The sequence below is a fragment of the Neopelma chrysocephalum genome, unplaced genomic scaffold (assembly GCF_003984885.1).
Source record: "Neopelma chrysocephalum unplaced genomic scaffold, ASM398488v2 Primary Assembly neopelma1_381, whole genome shotgun sequence".
Taxonomy (NCBI): Eukaryota; Metazoa; Chordata; class Aves; order Passeriformes; family Pipridae; genus Neopelma; species Neopelma chrysocephalum.
The window spans coordinates 369,729-397,370 of record NW_020898045.1 but is presented as its reverse complement, the minus strand read 5'-3'; the positions used below and the strand labels follow the sequence as shown (position 1 = coordinate 397,370).

Genomic DNA, 27,642 nt, shown 5'->3' with positions numbered 1-27,642 from the left:
AACTATTTCATTCATCCAGAATCACTGGTTTTTGTAACCAGAAAAAAACTTTTTCTGTTCTTTTTTTTTTTTGAAACATTCCAGCTTCTGTCCCTATTTCTCACATATCAATTTGCATTATGAGTGTTTCCCTGAAATCCAGACTAATTAATCCTGCTTCAGAAGGAAGGGCTTAGGGGTGTCAGCCATGCCTGACAACCCTTTGGACAAACAATTCTCTTCCATTTGGATTTTTAAATAAGCTTTCTGAAAGTACTTTAATTTAAGAAAATAGTGGAGAAAAAAGGTCTAGTAATTGACTAATCCAAAGGAAGACTTCATTTTATTTTGGAGAGAATAGATGACAACTTCAACCTCTGACAGTGCATTAAATTAATCCCATGTGTGAAACTTAGCCCAACTAAGGCCCAACTTTGGCCTCACATCCAAGGAAGTAAGAGCTTTTTTCTGGTTAAACCAATAGATGTCAAGCTGCCCAGTCAGTCCTTGGATTCCTCTTATATGGAATCTTGAATCTGTCTTACATGGGACTGGAGATAAACACAAAGCAAGGCACATCCAACCACAGAACACCAAAGATTTCATGCTTTGTCACCAACAGCTCTCACAATCCTCAAACTCATTAACAGTGTCACCAGACCTGCTAAGAGAGTGTTTTTCTCTCATTCCTAACTATTCCAGAACACATTTATTGCACTACAAAAAGCCAAAGTTTTCAAAAGGAGAGTTATCTCACTCTGCAACTGTTTTCAGCCTTGAGCACTGTAAATTCTCCACAAAACCAAGTCTGCACGATATTTTCTTCCAAATATTTCAAGGGGAAAGGAATATTTGGGGTTTTTTACCTGAAATGGAGACTGGCTGTTGTAATTCTTAATCTCCTTGTTGGCTCCCCGGAACAGCAGGACTCTTGCACAGCTCTCCTGGAAATGAGAGAAAAGCAAACTTGTTAATAAGGGTCTTCAGGCAAATAAGGGTCTTTAAGTAAAAGACTATGACTGCTAAGAGGCTGTGAGATGTGTTGCTGTGTGGTATATAGTCATGTAAAGTATATATACAGTCATAAAAGACTATTTAAATAAAATACAAATAATTGATACAAAAATAAATTAAATAATCTGAGAACTTCAGTTGTTAAAATAGTATTTTAAATATAACAGGACTTCAGGTGCTTAGCAGTGTATCAGACTAGAAACAATATGTAAGTATAAAAAATTTGTGGAGAAATGCAAGAGGTAAACATCTTATTAATTTTTTAAGAAACTGTACTGAGAAAATTCCATATTTGACAAATCAGACTTTGCAGAAAATATGTTATTTCAAAATGAAATTTGACTCCTAGATGGTTTTTGCCTATTTTGTAGGAAAAACAGTGCAGCAAGCAGTTCCTGGGATGAGTTATATCCTTCCCTGCTGCTAGAAATTAAACAAAGCATTTTTACCACTTATTTTCTTGGGGTTTTTTTCAACCTATCTTCAGTTTTAAAATTGTTATGTGTGAATTTTTTTTTAATACACCTGAAATTATTTGATCTATCTCTGGATACTGCACTGACCTGTCTTACTGTCCCTCTTTTCCCCTAAAAAATACTAAGAGTTACAGTGCAAACCAAATGCAGCCCTTCTGAAAAGAGAAAAGTTGGGCTTTAGACCCTCCAAACTGAGAAAATCTGCAAAGGAAATGCCTTAAAAACGATTTATTTTTATAGTGTATTGTTTAAGTCACTAATTTCCACTTGCCATTAAATATGACTGACCATAATCCGGCAGAAATCCCCTGTGGCTCTGAGTGGGTTCTCAGAATTCTGGGTGATTCTTGTATAGACTTTATTTCCTACCTGCCATCTTTAACATTCCTCTTGGGACCCCCTGCAAACCAATTCCCATTTCAAAATGGTTTTTTATTTCCTAACCATAAATATTGCTATTAATTTTGTTGTGCTTTCTGGATTTCTTGACTTGTTGTGTTATGGGGTTCTACCTAAGGAGGTATTTTGATGCACCACCTTTCACTTTGAGCAGCAAATGTGCAGTCAGAGAAAACAATCCCATAATTCAGCTGTTTAAGTGACAGAAATGAAGCTTATTTACCAGACTTTCAGTCACAGGTTAATGTGCAGCAATTATGACTGAGAATAATTTTTGTCATTGTGTTTTCTGATTTACCACACTGGATTCTTTATCCCATTAAGTTTCCTTCATCCCAGGGCTGCCCTAAGTTATCTGGAAAGGAAGTTTCTGACTGAAATAACAGATTGGATCCTGTCTCAAGATGGTATGTTAACAATAATTTTTGAATTATATATAATTAACTGAAATAGTCTCCTTTGCTTGCACTGAAATCTGCACCTCAGGTGTGTTCTCTGTATCTCTAAATACAGGATGATCAATGCCCAACTTTGATCAAGGACATAATTATATTCAGAAATATATTGTGTTTATTGGCTGATTATTCATTTGATTATCAGAATAAATAGTTCAACATTACAAAACAAAAATAATTACACATTTAAAAACTCCCCATAAATTTAACTGATTTGTCTTCAACAAAACAAAAACATGCAAAGAGATTTATTAATTAAATGGTTTTGATTAGAAAAGTTTTGCCAGAAGCCACAGAGTTGTTCAAGATAAAAAAAATCCAAAAAACCTTATTTTTATTGTTTCATTTCCTTATTTATTTTTTCTTTATTCTTTTGAAACAAACAGAAGCATTTTTAGCTTCATCCTCTCTCCTTTTTGTGTTGTACCCATCTGCTGAGTATCAAGGGGAATAAATCAGGGAGAATAAGCAAAAAAGGCACTGTTGGAAATTATTTTGATTACTTTTCTGTACTAATTCAATGGAAATTCCACATTTTAAAACTCTCTGTTGTAAGGGTGCTGCCTATAAATGCCAGAACTCCTTTTGCACGTGTTTTAGCTCTGACAACCTAATAACTTCTGATATTGAGAGCTTAGTATTGTTCATTTATTATATCATAAACTGAATATGTAGTAGCTTTCTAGGCTTCATAAGATTAAAAAGAATTTCATAGAGAACTGTTTGCTTGGCAGTAGATTAGATTCAATTTGTTGTCTGAGAGCCAATTACCTGATTTAATATTACAACAATTGTCATTTAGAATCCAACCCTCAGTGAAGAGGGCACATTTCATCTCAGAATTTTTGTTTGCAGAACACAAAGACATAAGATGCACTGAGATACTGCAAGGCCATGAAATGACTTTCAAAACCAAGGGTTTACTGGGATCAGGACTTAGATGACACTCAGGAAAACAGACTGACCAACTTCAGGAAGTATCCCAAGAAAATTCCCCAGGGAAGACTGGAAGGGAAAATCAAATGGGTAATGACTCCATCTACAGGAATCTGGAGGTAACAAGGATATTGATGTCCTTCCCATCCTCTCCAGCCAGAAAAGGCCAGCACCGTTCCTTCCACAGGAACAAATAACAACTTCCAATTAAAAAAAAAACCAAACACTGAAAAAAATCAGGTTATGCTTCCCAGAGCCTTACGAAAACACTTTTTATTCCCACATACACTCAACTAAGGAAAACAGACAGATGACTGCATAGATAAGATGTTAAAATTCCATTCACAAAGCCAAGCTTAATCACTATGAAAATATTTCCAAATTTTTAGATGCAGTTTCAATTGGAGTCTGAAAATCTTCAACAGAACAATTTCTTCCACTGAGGTCAGGAAAACACATCCCTGTGTGGAAAATACTATCACACCATGGGATTATTGTAATTCATTATTAGAATTATATTAATTAATTATTAATTATTCTATGGAAGATCTCATACTGCTTAATCTTTGCTAGAAGTGTATGGTCTTGTAAACAACTATGGCCACTGCAATAAAACAGTTACCAAAAAAAAATCAGGATTTTAAGTTTATATATGTGTTACGGTCTGGGCTTTGAAATTCTTACTCAGGAAGAGTGAAATAAATGAGGTTAGAATTAATATTTTAAAATAATTTTCAATATAAATGCTTCAATTATACATGTTAAGATCTCGATGTGAAGCCTAAATGTAAAATTTTTGTTTTGTCAGTAGTCTTGAAAAATGCCAAATTGTCCCCAAAATTCCTTTTTTTTTAAAGAGGTTGAAGGTATTTTACACTTCATTGAGGAATCTGTCTTGACAAGACATTAGGAAAAAACTAGGATGGTATTTAATTAAGAAGCAGATGTTTCACTATTTACAGTCACATCTCGTGCTTTCCTAATTCAATGTAATATTATATGTGTTGAATTTTAACATAGTTGTAAAACTCATTCCCTCCCCATCTCATCCCTGAGAATATAAAATGCTATAAAATTAAATCATTCTATTATTTGTAAATTACTACACAAGTTGTAAACAGCAAAGAATCTTCTGTATAAACCACAGAGACATTTCCACGGTATTTTCTAATTGTTTCTTATTTAATTCTAATTTAGATTCCAGCAGACCAGCAATAAATTCTGTATAGGAAACAACTATTTAGATATGATGCCAAAAAAAAAAAAAGCTGGTAGAATATATTGTTTGATTTTCTATTTAATATGTATTTCTTGCTACCTACAGTGAGCAGCCTTATTTGTAATCAGTGAATAAAACACAAATAAACCAGGTTTTTAATTACATTCTTTCTAGTTTTTAAGACCACTTTTTAAAACCTGAAACACTTCATTGCATATTAAGTAAATCAAATTAAAAATAATGGGTTGCTCTTAACTGTAACTTGCCTCTGTAGATCAATAACAATCGGATATTTATCCCAAATGCATTTATTAAAAGTGAGGAAATTGCATCTCAGGAAAACCTAACATCAAACTAGTAAACTTTTTCAACAGGAAACTCTCCAAGCCTCTGTTTTTGTGGATGGACATGGAAATTTTAGCATTTGTACCTCAATTAGGCCTTTTTTTTTCTGGCTGCGTGCTGTTCTCTCACAACACTGGTTTCCAGTGGGACTGGACTTACCTTCCCTCAAAGTAAGACATCCCTCCCCACTCAGCCAGGCAGAGGGGACCCCAAGCACAGCAGTCTTGCCCCATCTTTCCCTTAAGTTGCTTTCTTGAAGGGAACTTACAGGAAAGATGGAGTGAGACTATTTACAAGAGCCTGAGTGCCAGGACAAGGGGGAATGGGTTCAAACTGAGAGTAGGTTTAGAGCAGATATTAGGAAAAAATTCTTCCCTGTGAAGAACTGGAACTAGTTGCCCAGAGAAGCTGTGGCTGCCCCATCCCTGGAAGTGTTCAAGGCCAGGTTGGACAGGAATTGGAGCAACCTGGGCCAGTGGAAGGTGTTCCTGCCCACGGCGGGGGGTTGGAACAAGATGATCTTCAAGGTCCGTTCCACTGCAAACCACTCCACGATTCCATGGTTCCACAATCTCTCAACTCCCCCAGGGAACCTTTCTGTCACTGAAGGAGGACAGTGGAACTCTGGGGCACAGGGTCTCACCTGGTTGTAGAGAGCACAGATGTGCAGGGCCGTGTTTCCTGAGGCGTTCTGGGCGCACATGTCTGCGCCATAGAAGAGGAGGTGCTCCAGGTGTTGGACGTGTCCATACCTGCAAGCCTGGTCAGAGATTCATTAATATTTTGGTTATTATACAACTTAGATCCGCTTATTTGGGGGATGGTGATTTAAGGGATCAAGGAAATACTACATTTGCAACTTTTTATCCACTAATATTTATGACTCAAATGTGACAAGCAACAGACAGAAGAGTTTTTGGTCCTGCTACTCCTCGGAATGTTGCCCAGTAGATGGCACTGAAGATGGTCAGATTTCCAAAGCTTCTTCCTTCTATTTAGGGAAATTTGGCCAAAATTGAATAACCTTCTCGGTTCTGTGATGTATCTGACTATCTGCCTGTCAACTAGGCACATAGTATACACATGGTACTGACCCAAAAGAGGGAAAAGTCTTCAGGAGTCACTTTATCTGTCACACAAATATAAAGTTAGACCCTGAATACTTGGAAATAAGCCCCTAAGATATCACTGAAATTGGAAACTTTCCTGATTAGCAAATAAGTTTGAGAAAAATCTCAGTATTTCTATTCATCAGCCTCATTTACTTGACCACCTTCTTCATAATTCCTATATAATACAGAATTTAGGCTAAGAGAAAGAGGTATAGAAAGCTATTGAGTCTGTCTCGGGTACTTAATTACTGCTGAATTCAGTGGGAGGTACAAACTTGGACTGAATCTACAATTTGGATGAGAAAAATTAAGTGTACTGTCAGTGCACAAATTAAATCAATCTGTGACAGATCATTCATCAGGGCTACCAGTCCAAAGAGAGACAGGTATTTCCAGAGGACATCCTTATTATTACTATCCTGGCCCTACATGAACTGCCATCTTTCCCCTTTAGTATAAGGGTAACACAGAGACTTGCCTCCAAAAGCTAAAGATTGCATTAGCAAAATGACAACTATACTTGCTAGCAATTATTTCCTTGCCATGCAAGGTAACTTCAGCTTCTGCACACAGACAACAACATATGGGACTGTATCATATCACCATCCTTCTTAATTCATTGAGAAATGCTTGGATTATTGATTACTGAAAACAGATTGCCCCTAATGCAGGTGTAAACTTTGATTTATTTAGGATTACAACTAATAGAGTGGTTTTGGAAAGCTCTGTTTTATTACAAGAAATAATGGCCTTACGTGTATGAGGCTGGGTTTTAAAAATAGGGAATTCTTGTCTTTATCTTCAGAATTTTTATGATTACTCAAACTCATCCATACAGAGAAAAGGTATAAAGTAGCTGCAATGACATTGGGATTATTACAATCTTTAAATTTTGTAAATTATTGAGTTTATCGTTATGCACAGAGAAATTAATAAAGCATTCTTACACAACTGCTGTATAATATTCAGATGTTTCTGGAAAAGACAATAAGAGTTCAAAGATATAAGTTTTTACGAATCTCAGAACGTTACTTTTAAAAAAAATTTTTCATTATAGAGCACACTATCACTTTAGCCACACACTGAGTATGTAAGAGAGGAAAGGAAAACCCAAACAGCAAAAGGAAAAGTATTAGGAACCCAGTTTTCACACACAGAAGGAGTGAAAACTGACTCAAACTGTGAGTTTGTAAGAGTTTAACATCCATCAGTGCAACAACTGAAGGATCCCAGCAGCAGGATCCTGAACACAAATCCTCCTGTAAAGTTCACCAGAGACAAAGGAGAAAGTACTCTGACACACACACAAGAAGCATTGCCAAGGATACCAACACTGGCATCTAACTAAAAGCTACACTCTTTTACTGAAGTGCTGCTAAACCAGATGTTAAACTTCAAGAGTCCATGACATAAATACGACCAGTGCAATTTCTGCAACAAAATCCACAGTACTCATAGGATTTCAAAGTTACAGAACTGCACTGGAACAGTTTCCACTTCTAATTCACCACAGCAGGATGCATAGTGAATAAACAAAACAAAACAAAATAAACAAAAACCCCCCAACAAACAAACAAACAAACAAAACCAGAAAAAGCAAATAGAAAAGGAAAGAAATTCTGTACTTAAATGCATGGACTAAAAGGTACCCAAAGGGCCTTCAAAATGGTGCTGAAACATAGAATAAACATGGCACATTTCCTCATGCAAGTTCAGCTCCAAGCAAAGCATAATCTTTCCCACCTGATGGATTTCTTGCCATCCATTTTCATCTTTGCAGCTGACTGTGGCATGTTCATGGAGTAAGAGCTCACAGCAGTAGGGATCCCCTCCCACGACAGCCGTGTGGTACAGCGGGGTCAGGCCACAGCTGTCCTTGTAGTTGGGAGATGCTCCCAGCTCTAAAAGGGTCTGAAAGCAATCACAGACTGTGAAAAATATATTTTGGAGGCACTTCTACCTATAAAGGGTCTTTACCTGAAAAAGTATTTATAAGGTTGATACTTGCTCACCTATTTGTCAGCTGTTAAATTGTGCCCCAGCCCATTTTAAGCAAGAAATTTTTTAATGAAGAAATGACCTTGGAAGCATTAGGATCTACGGGGATAGCACAGAAAGAATGAGTGGCAATGAGTCCAATTTCCATTCTCTCCCTAAGTTCAGAAATCTCAATTCTGCAAATACCACATCACCTTTCCATCACATACACCTCTTGAGCTACAAGGTGCTTTATCAAAAATGTCATGCTATTTGAGTATCTGTCAAAAGGAAATGAGCAAAAGCCATAAACCTACGGCTTAATCAAGACTATCAGTGTGATTTAAGAATACTTGTTAAAATACAAAAGAAAATAGAAGAGGCTGTGTTAAAATATAATGTGTAATCCAGGCCACGGGCATCTGATTTCAAAGAGGTAAGTGACAATAACTCTATTCCTATTTCCTCTGACAGATCTTTCCCAATGTATCAATGAATAAGCTTAAATTTCACCCCTTTTTCTTCCTACTAAAAAAAAAACAAAACCAGAAGTGAAAAGGCCTTTTATTGAAAGCAAATCCTAAGATTTGAAAGGCACAAGAAAGCACAAGGACATATTAAAGGATCCACTAAGGATAATACAGTAATTAACTGAAAATATTCTCCTTTATGTATCTTTTTTTAATAAGATAATATATACTTTGGTATTGAAAGCATTTACCTTGAGGGCTACTTGGTTCTTGGCCCTGGCTGCTTTGTGCAGAGCTGTCATTCCATCTTTGGCTCTGAAGTCTAAATGTGCTCCTCCATTTTTCAGAGCTTTTATCACTTCTACTGTATTGTCAAGCTGAGCTGCCAAAGTTAGGGGTGTTTCTAAAGAAAAAAAAAAAGCATGTACTTGGAAAAAGGTGAGCAAAATTATACAATAAAGAACATTTGCTTTAAAAAATGCCAAGTTAAAAATGCTGTTCAAAGAAAACCATAAATTATCAGTTATCTCCTCTGGACAGCAAAACCACACAGATGCCATTAGCCCAGAGTTCTGAAGGCAAGGGAAAGGATGCGTGAAGTTCAACCTGTTAATCACTTCAGTTTTAACAAACTCAAGGTATTCGTTTTATTGTTCTGACCTCCACTTTCCAGATCATGATAGTTGGGGTCCAGTCCTCGGTCCAACATCTTGGTCATTTTTTCCACAGAGAGATGGTGGACATGATCCATGAATTTTCTCAAATTAGCCTGAAACAAAGAGTGACAAATTAATCATCCTCTGATTTTAAATATAAAAATTTTGACTAAAAGTGAAATATTCTGTCAGTTGATGTCAACACCCATTGACACCACTGAAAGTAGTTAACACACATTCCTGGAGAATGACTTTATACTGAGACCATAAAAGTTATTGTTTACAAAGCTCAAAAGTCAACGTAAGAGAGTCTTGTTTTTACAGTTTTAAGGGAAAAATGAGTGATTCATTCAGTAAGAAATTAGGCTGGTGTTTGGTGATCATTATTATTATTCTGATCTGCAAAGCTAGGGTCTAAAGACCCAGATCTGCATTTTTGCAGCATGTGGAAAGCACACTGGATTTACAAAGGAAGGTTCATTTAAAATTACATTTATATCATAGAATCACAAAATCAACTAGGTTGGAAAAGACCTCTCAGTATATATATTTATCTTTATCTTTATCTTTATATATATATTTTTATATATATATATATATATATATGGAAGAATCAAGCATGGGAACTTTTCTATGGGAAAAGGTTTCCAGATTACAATTCACAAATTGGCAGCACAAGCTGTTTGTTTTTCAGCATTTGGTAATGAACTCCTACTTATTTCCAGTTTCTCACATTACTTTACTGAGCAGACAATTGGTAAATTCTCCAGGAAGTTGGGAATACCTTGGTATGGAGCTTGGCCAGCTGCTTTTCATCCAAGTTGAACTGCTTGTACACTCTTTTCTTGTATCGAAACTGAGGGAGGAAAAGAAGAATAAATTTTAAAACTTAGAACTCATAATTTTCTGATCTTATCCACAATCATGTGACTTAGGCTAAACAAAAAAAAAAGGTTGGTATTTCATTTTGAATATTCACCAACAATCAGCAATCTGCTTAACATATCAACATCATAATTTTACAGTTCATTTAAGCAAAATTCATATCTCATATGACTATACTAAAATCAGAGGAGGAAATCAGCCTTTAGAATCTACATAAATAAGCAAGGATTACACTGAAGAGCTTTTCCCTGAGGATTTCCAGGCACTTTCATTTATAGTCTCAGGCAGAAAGAACTGGGAAGGCATGTTAAATAAAAAAATACACATTTCAAAATATCAGTTTAGCATTTCTGAAATTAAAAAAAAAAAAGAAGGATTCCTGAAAAATCAGTGTAGGAGGAACTTTACAAACATGGGAATAGTTGTCCTGATGTGGAACAGGACTTGTTTTGTGAATGAGGTTCAGAGGATTGTCTCTTTTTTTTTTTTCTGAAACTCACGTTTTACCCTGAGCAATTTCTACCCTATGACCACTGCAGCAAAAACCATGGGGGGAGGTTCCATAGTTAAAATTTACTACTAATAAAATTTATTACTATAATTTACTAATTGTCCTATGCAGAATTCAAAGAATGCCACATTTCTGTTGGACAAGGGGATTGCACTGAATGAGGCTTTAACACCAGCTTTTCACACTTTTAACTCCTGAATTGCTGCAATGAGAATTTTGCAAACAATCAGGAAACAACATGACAGGAAAAAAATTTTTTTTCAAAAATCAACATTTAAGTGGGTATTTAATTTGTTTGCAGCTTTAATATGAACATCAGGGATTGAATCTCTGAAATAAACTGCTAGAAAATGTAAAACTCAAAGCTTTCTCAGGGCCCTGGTTCTTTTCTCTTGAATTTGTGTTATACTGGAGTAAGTTTATTAACTGCACATTATTAGTGGTTGATGTACCACCATACAGGCAACACCAAAATTAATTAAACACCAGTTTCATGCCCCAGTTTCCTGCTATAGTGTGTTTCTGCGTGATCTGGCTCTGCTCCATATTTTTCCAGTGCCATAATAGTTCTGCCCAGTTTATCCCCAGCTGCATGAGCAACAGAGAGGGGGGAAATTCCAGTGCCCACACGTGACTGCTCCACATCCACAACCTCTCCTCCCTTCTTGCTTTCCCAGGAGACAGACAGAGGAAATCTGTGCACTCTGAAGGATGGCAGAGAGAGCTAGACAGGGAAAAAAGCCTTCACTGAGACAGAAAGATCTTCTCTTTGGGAGAAAGCAAAGGCTGGTTATCCAGCAACTGCTTCCCTACTACTGCAAACATAAATACCTCAAGTGAAGGAACTCCCTTGTTCACTGGCTGTGGGTATTCCCTCAGGAGTCGTTCCTCATCCAAAAACTTCCCATCTCTACCATTGCTTGCAGGCTGGAACAGTCCATAATTCAGGACATCTTTCAAACTCTGATTCAAAGTGCACAAAATCCGTTGCTTTGCAACCCACACTGAAGCTTCTGGGTTAAATCTAATGCATTTCTGCAAAGAGAAATTATTTTTAAGAAGACTAATTAATGAAAAAATATTTAAACAATACCTTACAGTCTAAAATTTACAAATGCAATAAATAGTTAGAAACATACACAATAAATCTACAAATTCCATGCCAAAACATACATCAACAGAATTATATTTTAGATGTGCATTTATAATAACCAATGCACAAGTACTGTGAAAACACAGGATGTTTCAAGTCTTTCCACAAAATACCAGAGACCATATTCTTCTTCAGAGAGAGAGGACCTTCACGGAAAACCTGTCCAAAAAGGGATGTTACAAGATGTTTAACTATCCACTCGATTCTGGGATGTTCTGATATGACAATCAGTTTTATCCACAAGAATTGTTCCCAAAAAATGATATTCAGGCAATAATTCTAATTCATGTTTTGCTGCATTTATCTTAGGGTAAGTTTGTGGGAGGAACAGAGAGAACTGTGAAGCAAGAGAGGATGTGAAAAACTTGAAAATCCTTTCCAGTTCTCTGTCCCCTCATGATTCAATATGGGATGCAGGGATTGCACATGGACTGAAGAAAAATGTTAATGGATATATATCTTTTTTTCTCAATACATTTCCATGAGGTACTACAGTAGTAATGTCAGTAACCACTCTTGAGGCCTTTTCTGAAGGCCCCTGCTACTCCCCATATTATAGTTGTACACAAAGTACAAGTACAAATAAGATTGATGTTTAATAAAGAGTGAAATATTTCCTTTAACTTTACCTACACTATCTGTTGGCATCTTTTTAAAGTCCTGAGGCCCTCCATAAGAAAATGTTAGTCTTTCATTTACAACTAAACATGTTTATCCTGACAGAGTTCTGCAGGCATGTCTGACCACATAGGCACAAATCACATAATAAATTCATTTGAATAATTCAATTCGGAAATTTGAGAAGCAAATTCAAAGGCAGAAATCACAATATTTTCTATGTTCACAGTGTCTTCTTGGCTGTTGCAATAGTATGTGGCAAAACTTTTCAGCAGTAAAAAGTACAACCAGGCCATGGAGGACTTTCAATTTACAACTGGTTTTAACTGAGCAAACACTGCAGTCAACCAGGCCTTCTTATATATTCATCAGAGCAAATGTAAGCACATGAGATGTTAGATTTTGTCACAAATAAAGCTGGATAGGAGACAGTTTTCATTCCCCTCAAATATTTTATAATTCAAGGTGTTTTGTGAAAAGTGGGGGGGGGGGTTAGACATTGAAGGGAAGGAGAGAGGGAAACAGAAAGTTGATTATAAACAGTATTTTCATTCACAAACATCCCATTAGTTACAATACCAACTTATCCCATTTCAAATCCCTGTGTTCCTTCCGAACCTCACTTTCCCCGCGACTCTTACATGGATTCAAACTTCAATACAAACTTCAGCAGTTTCCAGCAACTCTCAAAATTATCAGTTACAAGGTATGTTATGAACTTAACTTCTAACATTATCCACACATTCTGAAAGAGTATAAGAAATGTTATTCAAATAGGAAGAGACAAAGATAATTTTGAAATTACAAGTTTGGGGTTTTTTCCACCAGGAAAGTATTTCTTGCACGATACAAACTAATTTTGGACTTGTATGACACTCTTTTGATTTTAAAAATACAAAACAGTAACTTCTGCCCACACTTCTGCCCCCACTTCTGCACCTTGAGAATTCAACATGTTCAATTTTGTTCAGTCTATACTTGTGTTTTATCTGTCCTTGATAACACTGCAGATAATGGTGTGTATTTCTAATCTCCAAATATCTGCTAAATTGGCAAAATTATAAATAATTTCTGATTTCTTCATAATAGATTTCAACGGAAAATAAATCTTTTTTATGGTGTTTATGCACATTGCATTGGTAATACACAATATTTACCTTCTGGAATACTTTGCTTTCCACAAATCTGACAATGGCACATCCATTTAAAGCATGAGGACAAGACATAAGAGTTTGACTACCTTCACTGGACTGACAAGACAGTGAGGAATTCTTTTTGTGTAGTAGTTCAAAGGCTTGTTTTAAAATTAGTTATCTAGTAACTACACTACTACTGTATTTTTACCACCCTGACTACAATATGTTACAGTCCTCAATGGCAGAATAAATGGAAACACTTTGAAACTAGTAATTTTACAATGTATTAACAGCCCTTGCTCTTTTAGTAATTCACAAGAAACAAAAATGCATTAAATGTAAATGAATATTGATCATATTAGTAATTTATAATGAATTGAGATCAATGATGTAAAAATCAAATCAATAACCAAATAACTTTGCTACCAAAATGTCTCAGATTTAGATAAGTGGAACTAATGAGAAAAGTGATTATTTATGCTTCCAATGAAGCCAGCAGAATCTACACACAGATTGCTTTAGTTATCAAATAAGTAAGAATTTATTAGATGTACATGGCACAGTGACCACAAGGAAATAACAGCAGCTGAGTCAGAAAAGCTGGTCAACTTTTTCTAATCTTCAACAACTTCAAAAAAACCCCCAAAATTAGGGATAATTTAATGATAAAGAACAACAGAAACACATAAGAACTACAGTGAAACATAAAGATGTTTTGCATTGACGGATGTGGGATCTATTTATTCCATTCTTTTTGTTGCATCCCAAGGCCAGAGGGAATGCGCTGGTTTGCCAGCTCCATTCCCTGCAAAAATTGCAACAGTTCTTTCAAATAAGAACCAAAAAAGAAGGCCTGAGTGGATCAAAACCACTGTCAAAACCACACTAGGCCACTCAAAACCCAAGACTAGCAGCACGACAGCACGTCAGCACTGGTTGCTGAAATCCAAGAGCTGGGTTTTTGATATGAAGCTCTTTGAATCAGGAGAGATGTGGTCAATTATAATCTCCTATTCCTGCACACGGGTGAGAGCAAGTCACTGAGCACAACAGAAGGGCTGAAAGGAGGGGAAAAATACAATTCATCCACCCCAGCTAAAGAGAAGATATTAATTCAATGGGAATGACGTTCATGATATAGAATCTCTGAGGAATAACATTTATCCGTTTAAAAAATCTATCAACCAACACATCTCTCTCATCAGCCTCACGAAGATGTCAATCACACAGAGCTGTGCTGTGACAGAGGAACATGACAAATGGTTTGTACAGCTGCCTCCAAAATGTGATTGCCAGATTATCAAAATACAAGTTATTCCTCTCAATAGAAAATGTTGATATTAAAGATGTGACAACCAAAAAGTGGAAAAGGCAAATGAGAGTTTGGCATCAGGAAAAGAAAAAAAAAAAAGGCAAGTCACTCATTTTGATTTGTGCTCAGTGTTCAACTTAATTCTCAGAAACACTTCTTTCCTTCATCAAAATGCCTTCAGGAAACACAGAATTCATGAGAGGAAAGGTCAAAAAAAAGCAGTTTGGCCACACTGTCATCAGCTGGCAAGTCAGATCACCTGTCCAGATCAAGGGCATGGGAACAGATGTCAGCAGCATCCACAATGTTTCCATTATCAAACTGAAGATAAAAAGGAGGAATATCAGCTGCAAACAGAAAGCAGCAATGGACAGTCAGACACGAAATGGGATACAGAGGAATACTTGTGGAAAGTTGCAAGGGAAAACCTGGCATAAATTTGAGGCAGTGGAGTGCTAAAGATACTGGAAACAAGTAAAAACGGAGGCATCCTAAGCAAAAATGGGATTGTCATAGGTTTACTTGTTCTAAAAACCAAGCGGGGAATTTTTCTTTCCCCTGCATCACCGTGAAAGAAAGACATTGAACGAGGGAGGGGGAGGGTGGTTTGGCCAGGGTGATTCACACACGCAAGAGAACTATCCAGCAGACCCACATTCCAAGCTGATGGCCCTCAGAAGACTGGGGGAGCGATGGGCCATGAGGGGGTTTTTTTTCTCTCTCCTCGGAAACGGCAGACATTGAACTTTTGCCCTGACTCGGGGTGGGGGGCGGTTCTGAAGTTCATTTTCGTTTTGGCTGGGTCATTATGAGAAATAAATAATCTGGTTTTATTATAAGCAAAATGAATTTAGTGGAAAAACAGAGGGTGGTGGGACTTTTCTTTCATTTAATTCCAAGGGTTTTAGGTGCCTCGTGGATGCTGTAAGGGGAAAGGCCCCGTCCGGGCCTGACGCCAGGAAAACATCGCAGTCGGGATAGGGAAAAAATATAAAAATGGAAAATATACCCTGGCCGCATGGCCAGCCTTTGTGTGCAGAGAGACCCCCCTGTACATGTATGCCCCCTCCCGAATTCGAAAAGTTACCTTTTAAGGTAAAATACCTGTTACCTCTCCAATATTTACCATCTTAGGTAACCAAGAGGGTACAAAAAGAGCACGTTTTTCAAACCACGTGTGCTTTTTCCAGGCATGTGACTTGGAATTGCACTCAGCGCTGCAATAAAAAATTTCTTGCTGCAATTTTCCTTGTCCTGCAAGTATTTTTTGCCATTTCATAAATTGAAAGCAAGGATTTTTCCTACAGTCATCTGGCTGCTTCTGGCCCCGGTTCGCCTCCGTTCTCCTGCGTCCTGTTCTGTCCCCAGCCTGGACTTGCTTGAATTTCATCGGAGAGGTCTGACTCTTCTGCAAAGGAACCTTTGAGGGAGGAGACCGCCCCTTCCCTCCTCCACTCCCATGCTGGCAGCAGCTTGTGCCCGTCGACAAGGGGGGGGAGTCCCGGCCAGAGCCAGACGCTAACAGCATGAGTCTGTGGGAAGAGCCCCTTTTTTCCCCTTTTCCCCTTTCCCTTCTCGGTGTGTGTGTGGGAAAATCTCCATTTTGGGCCTCTCCCACACCCGGGGCCTCACGCGGCGACCACCAGAGCTCAACAGCGCCCCCTGCTGGCCAACCCCGACCACTGCAGGCTCTGCTCCCCAGTGACCCAACAGCGCCCCCTGCTGGCCGCGGTCAGAATCGCGCCCGAGGACAGAGAAGGGTCGAACTGTTTCCCTTTTGGATGGGAACTTTTTGGGTACAGGATTGTTGTTTAGTTGTTTTTGTGTTCTTTTGTTGTTCTGCCAATACACATATATCCTTTAATAAAGGGCTGTTATTTTTTTTTCCTTTCTCCATAATTCCTCAATTGGAGTCTCTTAATTTTGGATTTACAATTGCTTAGAGGGAGGAGCTTGGTCTTCCTCATAACTCCTCCTCCTCAGCAAAACACTTCAGTCTCATTTAACTGAGACAGGGACTCAAGCTGCAATTGCAACAATCGCCTTTGTGAGGTAAAAAATGCACAAACTAAATGTGAGTTTTAGTTAAAAAAGAAAAACATTTAAGGAAAAGATTCTTAATCCTAAAAAAAAACCCCAAAAAAACCCAAAAACCAAACAAAACCCAGTGAGTACTGGGGGGGGAGGGGAAAGAAAGGATGCAAAAGGATAAAAAGCAATGCAGAAATAGAACACCAAGAAGTAGCTACAGGCTATGTTATTTCTTTACCAAACTGCCACTTACCAAACAACATTTTGGAGTCAATAAATTCTCATTACTGCAGTAGAGCAGTAAAACAGATGGGCAGAAACCACCTGAAAGAAGTCTTCAGCAGACCTAATCCCATCTCAGCATCAGAATTTAATAAAATATGATTCTGAGCATTTTAACTTTAAACATTACCCAAAGGGAGCACGTAAATATAGGGTAAAACAAAAGAGTGGAACAACCATGTGTTGATAATAAACTGATGAAAACATTCCTTAAAACAACTGGTTGAAAAAACTGATCTCCATATCTGTGAAAAAAAGCAATTTTAGGCACAGAACATCATCCCTGACAGAATATCACGCAAAAGGAGATTTTCTTGACAACAGTTACTGGAGGAGAACCAGATTCATTCCACTTATAGGCAGAATCACTTGTGATATGTTCCCACATAGGCTGAAAAAAGAAATGGATACAAGATGACTTAGCTGGGATTCTGACCAAAAAGGTCCAGGGAGGGGGAAGTTATGCCAGGCATCAGAGAGGAAAGCACAAACACATCAGTTCACCAAATTTTCAATGTCCGAAAGACGACTGCCACCAGGCAAAAGCACAATTGCCTTCAGGCACAATAGATTTAGGCACAAGGTAGGAGACTGGGGGCTGTTGACTGCCAGCTTTGCTTACAGGGAGGAAGGATTCCAACCTGCCACCAATCCATGCCCTGGCAGTGTGACACTGAACTGGGCTGCCCTGGGAATGAAGCATCTCCACCTTAAGGGTAAACACAACTGAATATTGCAAAGAGGGAAGGAACTACTCTCAGTACCTGCCATTTCCATCTCAATAGCAGGTGGTTGGGGTCAAGTCAAGCCTGAGCCCTCTGAGCTGGATGCAAACAAGCTTCTTGTCAAAAGAAATCACACCTGCTGAGCCTCCAGGTTTATTAAATCAGGAAATTAAATGTCAAATAATACAGCTTTTTGCCCCACTCTTCTATGAATGTATTTGTGGATGTGGAGGGTTTTCTATGCTCTCCATCCCCTCGGTAATTTCACTGAGCTCAGGAAATCTTTCAGTGGCTCATTTAAATATTCTCCATACTCCTGTGCTAGGGGCGACACTTGAATGCAGGTGATGCACAGAAGTAATAAGAAATTATTCTTTCTACAAAGCATTGTTTCAATAAAATGAATTATCACCTGAACTGAAAAGGGGACAAAAAAGAACTGAAAACTAAGTGTTCTTAAGGGTTTTGTATGAACTCGTCAAGGTTTACATGATCTTTAAAAGTTTCAAATGAGACTAAAAGGGCAGCAAGACAGATTTGCTACAATGGGTGATAATTTATGAAGTTTTCTATAGCAGCACATCCTATTTGTGGTGCTTGATGCTTATCTCACACCTGCAATGAAATAAAGGCAATTTGTACCACAGCCACTGTAGATGAGCAAACTTTATTCATAGTGATTTTGGCTAAGGGGATCCTAGTGATAGCTCCCCAGGGGATTGAATTTTATCTAAAAACCTTCAACTTGTTTTCTTTTAAACAAATATAGGATAACACTTGCTAAAGAACTAAAAAAGCATAAAACTAAATCATGTCATTTCATGCTTCTTTGATTAAACAGACTAATTTTAAACACCTTGTATGTTAAATTAATTGTAATTATACAGGAAATGGGGTGTATGTTGGCTCTGGCTTGTAGTTATAAAACAGTTCATAAACTATAATCTTCTCCACAGTTTCCTACCCCACATTTAAGCCACCAGTCCTTCCTGTTTCCTAAGCTGAATCTCTGTACAAAGAGCTAATAAATTAAATCAGAAATAGATCATCTGCTATAGAACTGTTTCTTTAAAGCAATCCAGGTACTTTTCATTAAGAGCCTATTGAAAAGGAAAAAAAAGTACAAAAAGTAAAGCAATAAAAAGGAACAAATGAAACACAAAATCAAAAATGCTTTTTGGTTTATTTCATTTCCTGCAAAAAATTAATTTAAAAAAAGTCTCAATAGTGTCAATAACTAACTCTATAATATAGCTCTAAATAACTATAAAATAACTCTAAAACACAGAGTAATGAAATAAGAGGGCTTCAGGAAGCTAACATCTCTCTGGTTTTTAACATCAGAGTAAACCTAGAAAGAAAAGCTAATATTTCCATTCTAGTGAATCAATTCATTGAGCACTGACACGGTCACAGATAGAGCAAGCTGGCAAAATCATCAATAAAATCCTAATCATGTCCAGTTAGAGTTTATCCTGGTTGAGGACTTCACTACTGGCAAAAATCCATTTAGATTTAAGATGTACAACAGTGGATTTCAGTATTTCAATCAATACTGAAATGAAAGACCCAAGGTGATGGCTGCTGCAGTCAGAATTTAATCAAAATTCCATGTGTGGCTCACAGCAGGCCCCTCACCCTTCCTCTTCATAGAGTTTAACCTCATACCACATAAACTCATGGATGGTACTGCAATTCCAACCACGATCCCCATCTAAAAGATATTTTTTAAGTGCAAGAATCAGAGATAATTCCCCTAGCTCCAATACTGATTTCTCTTGAGCACTGTAGGTTGGGCTTTAAAAAGAAAGCTCCAACCACACCTGAGGGCGTGTTGTCAAAACAGTTCTTCCCCTGTCAGCCTGCAGACAGGCCATCTCTATCACTCCAAAAATGAACTTAATTAAAAAGAAAGGAATAATTTCATCTGAGATAGATCTTCAATGGCAGCACAGTGTGATGTAGATCTTAAATGTCAGCACAGAGTGATGTATGGGGCACACATCCACAAAATGAATGTGTTTTTATAATCATCTTTGAAATTAAAATAGTCTGATGTCTACCATTGAAAATCAGCATTCAAGGAGACCCAGGGTAATTTAGACAATTAATCACAAACTTGGACAAGTTATGGTTCCAGACAGAATCAGTAAGTAACTCCCAAGACCTTTTTGAGGATGATACTGTTATTCCTATCATGGCACTTGGGGAGGACAATGATTGTAAAGTTACAACAACAAACTTCTCCACCTTTATTCTCCTGACATTCCAGGCCTTGAATTTTACACATTCAACCACAAAAGAAACGTGACTTAATAGTTCCTTGAGAGGAATTTGGGCTGTAGATTTCTAATACTTAAGGAACATCCAAGATACTTTTTTTAATTAAAAAACACTTTTTATTCTCTTTTACTCGATTAATCAGACATTATTAAACAAATGAAAAGTCTTTTCAATTCTTTTTGTACGATGTGAGAGATTAAATATTTAGTTAAAAAGTCCCCAATTTCACCCCTACAGACTCAGGGATGTGAGATACACCCATAGTTCCACAGGTTAACTCACAAATTACTCCTCTGCGAAAATCAGGAAAGGGTTCTCTCTGATGTTTCCAGTATAAGCAATGAGGAGGTGGGAAAGAATAAAATAACAACTTCATGACATTGTGAAACCTGTGGAACAGTTTGATGCCACCCTTTGTTCTTCCTCCACGCTGAGGATGTTGATTTCTCTGGGTAGAAGTCTGAGAAACAACACTGTGTCGTAAAGGCACAGCAGCAAAGGAGGAAAGAAAGATTTATTTGTGCTTCTCTTTCCTCTCGTCTTTAAGCTCTAAAAGCCGCCGGCTACCCAACAAGGATGTCTTTTTATGGGAGGGTGGCAGAGAAAGACAACAAATATGGTAAAGAGAGAGAGAGAATTTTATGACCTCGTGCTACACCCCAGTCGAATGTCAATCACAATCTCATGAGAAGAGAGAAGCCAGTGGGGTTATACATGTATGAGGCTTTCACAGAGATAAAATGTAATTTCTGGATTCAATCTTCCTCTTCTGATGAGATTCCTAATTTTCTTTCTTCTACCCAAATGCAGATCAGACAGATATTTTCCTTTATGATCACAGCTTTCATCAAGTTAACACACTAAATTCACTCCCTTAGAGGGGATGGGTCAGGCAATCAGTCAGATAAACCACTGGGGTACAAAGTGTAGAGATTAAAAGAAAACACAGCATAAATTTTACCTGTAGTATGTCAAAAAATCACAAGAAAAGAGAACAGATCTACTGCAGACTGAAGCAGCAAAGCTAACAATTAAATTTTACTTTTTTGTTTTTTTTAATCTGCCTTACCGTTTGCTGCAGGTCAGGTATTATAATTCGAATCACTAATGTGTTGCTCTGACTGTCTTCCATTCTGCTGCTTGGCTTTTCTGCAGTTGCTCTAATTGTGTCATAAATAGTTTCTTCTTTGGAACTGTCTGATTCGGATTCCACAGAATAGTCAGAAAAGCTTTGTGCCATTTCATCTTCACTTGATGTTGGGCTACGAGGCATGTTCAAGTTTTTTACCCTGCCAATACAAAGGAGAAAAAGGAAAAAAAAAGTTATAGTTAAAGTCTTAAAGATTAACCAACCACAAAGTTTTGCTTTCTTGGAAATAGCATGCATTTAACAAGGGAGTTTTATGGTTTATCCTCCTTTTATTTCTGTCTGTCAATTATGTGGGGAGGCAGAGTGTAAAGGAAATAAATCTGGCTACCAATTTACTGCAGAAGAGGAAGGACAGGAGAAGCAAAAAAAGAGTAATAAAAAGTAAGATGACCTTTCTTCCCAGGAACACCCAACCTCCCAAAGGATCCAGAAAGCCAGTCCTAACTAGCACTGTTGTAAACTGTACTTAGAACAAGGTCTGGCTTTGAAATCTCCTTTTCCCAGTGAAAAGACATTTCAGGAAATTAATATAAGTGCTAAACTAACATAATCCTGTACACATTGAGAAACTGCACAGGTGAGGCTTCAGCAAAAGTCAGTTTTTTCAAACAGTGGAATTAACCAAAATATGAAATACTACAGGGAGCCAGGCAGACACAGATGTTGCTCTGTGTTTTGTGGCTCACATAACATCCTTTTCTATCAACACTACCCAAATCTGTCTATTAAACACACTCGAATACAGAGTTTAGAAACATTTCTAATCTGTGATATAGATTAGCCTGAAATGAAAGTAATTTTAGTCCAAACTAAAGACATTTGCATTCAAAGTTCTCACAGTAAGAACAGCAGAATATTTTCCTTCTGGGTTTTTCCAGCTACACCACCAATAGAATTTTTCTTGCCCCACAAACTCAAAGCTTCTCCAGGAAATTGAAGTTATTATTCTATGGAAAAATGAGGATAAAAATTATACTGAGGGTGGAAAAAAAAATCTAAAAGACTACCATGAACTTTGCAGTGCTTGGTACCAATATACTTTTTCCGTTTTTAAGAGGTCAGAAAAACATACCATTCTTTTTCATTTTTTTCCTTAAGAAATCTCCCAAGACAACTTCTCTGCTTTTTAATAAAAAAAACCCTCAGTGAAAAGAAAAAATAAATAAATTTAAAAAAAAACACAAACAAAAAAAACCAAACAACCAATTCCACTGTCAACTCACATTTAAAAAGAGACATTAAGGCAAAAGGAAAGCACAGAAGGGCGAACTGACTTGACCAAGGTCACTCATATAGCAGGTGAGTGCACTGAGATATCCAAGTATATGTTTTCCAGAATGATCTCACAGCCAGATCCCCCAAAGTAAATAAAGCCAAACAACAGCAAGAACTAAGAGAACGTTTTTTACTACTGTGTTTAACAGTTTAGTTTGAGCCAAGCAAATATCAGGACCAGATTAGTCAGTCCCCCTCAGAGCCTGGTCATTTCCAAGGCAGTGATTCCAGAGATCAAAGGCTGCCACTCTCAGGATTTGAAGGTGCCCGTGTGCTGGACAGGGCCAAAGCCTGAGGTCAAGGGCAAGTATTTCCAAAGCACATCACATCCCTACATCATCAAGCCTTATTGTTATTTCTGATGAAGAATAATTCCAGTGTGATTACCCTCAGCTATAATTACTAATGAAGACAAAAACTGTGCATTCAGAAATCTGAAAGCATGCCAGTTCACAGCAGCTTAATGCAAGGCCCTATTTACAAAAGAAAACTCTTGAGGGAGTATTTCATTTTTTTTTCTGCTTCACTGAACTGTAGATTAATGTTGCTCTCCAAAGCACCTTAAGCCAATAAAAAGCCTAAACATTTTGATGGCTTCTTTATTTATCTACCAATGTTAAAAAATGTGAACCCAGAATATAGCAGGGCAATAAACACTGCTTAAGGGCATAAGAAGCCAGTGAGTGTGAGCAAAAAGACATAAAGACAATCACATGTTTTGTCTCTCCCTAAAGCCATTTGTGAGTGCAACATATTCCAGGGCAATGGATTCAACAGAGAGCAGTAAACTGCAATTATACAGCATACAAATAAAGAGTTGAGTTAAGGAAAAGACTTCCCAAGGTTTTGGCAAGTGGATTTTCACTCAAACACTACCCAGAAACATCTCATTATAGAATAAGAAAGGGAAATCACTGCCCGAAGGACCAGCTCCCAGGAATCAAGTCCTCAAGTTTAATAAACAGTGGGTCAAAGAACTCCTTGGAGACTCATCAACAAGACACAAGTCACCTAGTTTTCTGGAATATACGTTAAAGTAAAATAATGCACAAGTAACCACAGAAAGGATAATGAAAGCCTGTATCCACAGTGCCAAAAAGAACAGAACCTGAGCCCCACCAGCACTATGGAGAAGCACATGATTTAAACACCAGTTTTTAAAGAAGACAATTCCAATACTGGAGAAACTACACCAGTACAGGTCCCACACAGGGCAGAGCCTGCTCAGGAACAGATGTCAAGTACTTGGGGGTTGAACTTGATGATCCTTGTGGGTCCCTTCTGACTCAGAACATTCTGTGATTCTATGATGTCTCCCTAAACTTATGTTTGGCTCTTAAACTGTGTGAAAATGGAAAATACCACCATTTAATAACCAGAGAAGCTCATTATCACAGCTCCCACAGGGAAGTTGTTATCTCTCAGAAACTGTTTCAATTTTTTCCTGTGATATTCCGAATAATTTTCCACAACCAAACCTTTACCTCAGAAAAAGTAAGGCAGGTTGCCTGGTTACTTAGGCTCGTACAGCCAATGAAAATATAGGATCCCAGATTCCTAATCCCCCAGCAATTCACTGGTTCAAAAGGATGCTATATAGCTAAAATACAGATTAAGTATTGCTTGGATGCCTTCTTTCCTTTTCTTTAAAAAAGCAACAGATCACACACTTCCCATAGTTAAACTGATTGTATTTTGTAGCATCAGTGGCTGCTTTTGGTATAGGAAAGCGCTGAGTGCAGAAATGTTTCTCTGTAAATGAATAAAAGCAGATTTCAAATTAACTTGGAAATAAACTCACAATGGAAACTGTCACCCCAACAGTGTTTGCTCCACCTCTCACCCTCAGTCCACATTTTTCAGCTCCTGTGCATTGAGTGTGCCCCAGCCCTGGACGCTCTCCTGCCCTGGCCCCTGCACGTCCCTTGAACAAAGCAAGCATGAGCTCCAGCTGCTTAAACACCACTTCTGACACAGGAGTGCTTGAAAACAGCTGGAAGATGAAAGATTGAAAGGATGGCCATATGCTCACCCTTTTATTGTATTTTTCCCTCAGCACTTTGCCCTTTACCTGCGCAGGAGCGCTGGGATGTTTACTCTGGTATTGCCAGGTTATGTTTCTTAGACCCACAGGTCAGATGAAATAAGCTGAGCTCAGATTGCTGCCTTCCCCTTGCAGATGCTATTTTTAGATTTATTTTTCCTCTATCTTTCACAAAATTCTCCAGGAACTTCTTATCCTGCTATTTGTTACCACCATACCATTAAGGAGAGTTTAAACCAGTCTAAACCATGGGGAAGTGGTATGATCATCAAACTGCCTTTTTCTTTAAAAAAAGAAAAAAAATTCTAAAAGAACGTTATAAAAGGCTGGAATTAAACAGAAATTCAACTCCCAGAGCTCACTTACTCTGTCTGAAAGGTGTTCTCTGGTGAGTGCAAACTGACACAGCAGGGGAAAAAAGCAAGAGCAGTGACAGACTTGCGTGTTTTTTGTAGCCTTGTGGTTGTTAAACATCATGTGAAATTAATTTATTAAATATGTGTGTCTAAATTTATTTTTAACTGTCGTAAGTATTATAAACTTGATAGGAAAGGGCTGAAACTTGATATGAAAGGGTTTAAATTATCATCGATGGGGATACAAATTGCACAGGGGATCTTCATTAAACCCACGTGTTATTATAAGATACACAAAACACTCGCCCACTACAAAGAATCATGTTTTAAAGTTTTCAACTTAATTGTGGCTATGTGCAATTTTGTTGATCCTGCAAAGTAACAAACCCTCCTGTCTAGTTTCACATTGGTAAATATGGAACATAGTGATCTTTACAGACGCAAAAAGCTGCTCTAAAAGATCTGTTCCACGTTAAGTCCATATATTGTATGTAGTCCTAAAACCAAGATTAAATTTTGTAGGGAAACTACAATAAAGGACATAGAGGGATAAAGTCCTTCTTTCCCTGACCTGTGAGATTTTGGTTTTGTTCATGTGAACATAGGTTAGAGTCTCACAGGATTGGAAATTTGGACTAATCAGAGTAGTTATGAGTTCTCTTCTCTTTAAAATACAGCTGGGACACACATCAAATACCTTGTCCAAGGCCAACAAGGCCAGGTCTCAGAGCAAGGTTTCAAATTCAAGGGTCACTGGCTCCTAGTCGTGATAAGAACAATCTATTTTTATATAAACAGTCATTTGCACAATACCAGCCCTGTCGCCTGCAGGGAGAAACCCTTCCAGGCTGCTATTGTCAGGCGAGTTCAAAACCTACCTGTGGGAATATCTGGAATACAGAGTCGGCATTGTTTAGGCTGAGTAAGGCCATGAACCAGACTGTGAGAAAAGTTTGCTGTTACAGTAACAGTCACTGCTAGAAAGAGGTACTTAATTATTAACTCTGAAGAAAAACTATTCAGGAAAGAGATTTCTGTCTATGGTAGAACCTGCCAGGAGCTCCTAAAATTGTGGCTTTACTAAGGATTATATATATCAGCTCAAGAACCAGCTCAACGAGTTATTAAATTAAAATTCTGGAGAAGATCAAGCATTGCCTTTTCTAATTACAGCAATACTGAAACAAAAAACCATTTCAGATTGAAGGGGGGGGGTACAATCCCAGCACACCATGCTTTTCACACCTCTCCACAGTTCTGCAGAAGAGGTCATGCAGAAGAAAATTTGAATTGAAGACCAACTCCAAAGGGCAGTTTGCAATTTGATGGGTTCAATCTCACCCTGCACTCCTACTTTAAAGCTGGCATTAACCAGCACTGCCTCCTGAAGAAGCAAGTCCACCCTCCCTCACCCCCAGACCACTTCACTCTTGTCCCCAGACTGCTCTAATCTCTGCATTAACACAAACAGCGAAGCAGGTTAAACTCCAGCTTTTTTGTGTTTTGGTTTCAGCGTCCATCACATCCCTGGATCACTATGCAAATGTTTGCAGGAGCAGCAGGAGGAAGATGGCAGAGGGCCAGAAGGGAACAGCCAGGGCTTGAAAAGGGCACAACCACTTTATCCAAAGGCAGGATTAATGTTTGCCAGCAAAAAGCGAATCTGAGACACCACTGACTGAGTGACAGGAAAGAAATCTGCATAAATAGGACATCTGATCAACCCCCATGGAAATATGTTATTAGTACCTAAATATCCGCTGATACAAAACTCATCCAGGCAAATGCAAAACCCAAAAGAAAACATCCACAAGAAGAAAACCAGGACATGTACACAAAATGATAACCAGCCCACAGCAAAAGCTCTGGGGGGATGAGGCACTTGGAGCTCCCCCAGTCCCACCAGACAGGGACAACAACCCCCCTAATTACAGTTTTATTCCCCCTACAGCAGTCCTTCACTTAAATTCACTTTGGTTACACTGTCTGGTTATGTATTTTTGATCTCTCTGTTAAATAACTGAAACTGCCAAATAAATATTTTAGAAGATGTGTGCTGACATAAGTATTCATGTACCAGAATGACAAGGAAAATTCCTCCTGTACTTGTCTCTGAAGCCGTTTCTCAGTTTCTTACTTCAAAAGTGAAATATTGATCTGAAATCAGAATTGAAAATCAGTGGTCATATCCATTTGCTCACACCCAGCTCAGAAGATTCTTCTTACTGCCCTGTTTCAGGATAGATTTTAAGCACAAATGACAAATGGTTTTGCAAAAGAGTGGGACTTTACCACATTCTTTGTTTTTAAGGAAAAAGGAGAAAATTGAGTGAATAAATTGTTGAACCTGCCTCTTATTTCTGAGGCAGCTTGTTATCCCTTTTTCATGCATATTTGCACAACATAGGCTTGCCAAGAAGAGGCTAAGCCCCATTAACTTCTGGTATTTAGAGTCTTAAATACCAACATCATATGATCAAAGTGGGGTTTAAGCTCGCACTGTAAGAATTTTTTTTTTTGTCATATGTACTTCACCATTACCACATACAAAATCTGCACACACAGCCTATTTCTGTAAATACGGGGGGGGGTTCTAAAAGTTTCTTTGGTTTCCAACTAGCTTTGGATGCTAAATTTCCCCTTTGTTCTTTGTCTCTTCTACTTAGTATTTATTTTCCTTGTAAACTATTCAGCTGGTCATGGTCTCTTCACAGAAAGGCTGAAGTTCAATCAGGCAGATGTAAAGAGACATTTTAGGGAAGAAGAAATACAGAGAGTATAGGAGACAAGCAACTTATTGTGATGAATGGGGAAGGCTGGACGACAGGCAGAGAAGCAGATGT

The 27,642-nt window shown here is 37.9% G+C and overlaps 1 protein-coding gene across 1 annotated transcript in view; it reads right to left on the bottom strand.

Moving 5' to 3' along the window:
* Nucleotides 1–27,642, bottom strand: part of SHANK2 (SH3 and multiple ankyrin repeat domains 2) — a 318,764-nt gene that overhangs the window by 268,377 nt on the left and 22,745 nt on the right. The window contains exons 3-10 of the mRNA XM_027706520.1: nucleotides 21,044–21,263; nucleotides 11,266–11,469; nucleotides 9,823–9,894; nucleotides 9,043–9,151; nucleotides 8,634–8,785; nucleotides 7,679–7,846; nucleotides 5,467–5,583; nucleotides 846–923 (exon numbers count right to left, since the gene is read on the bottom strand). Coding sequence (XP_027562321.1) covers nucleotides 846–923; nucleotides 5,467–5,583; nucleotides 7,679–7,846; nucleotides 8,634–8,785; nucleotides 9,043–9,151; nucleotides 9,823–9,894; nucleotides 11,266–11,469; nucleotides 21,044–21,247 — 1,104 coding nt within the window. The 5' untranslated portion in view covers nucleotides 21,248–21,263. The remainder of the gene's footprint in view (nucleotides 1–845; nucleotides 924–5,466; nucleotides 5,584–7,678; nucleotides 7,847–8,633; nucleotides 8,786–9,042; nucleotides 9,152–9,822; nucleotides 9,895–11,265; nucleotides 11,470–21,043; nucleotides 21,264–27,642) is intronic.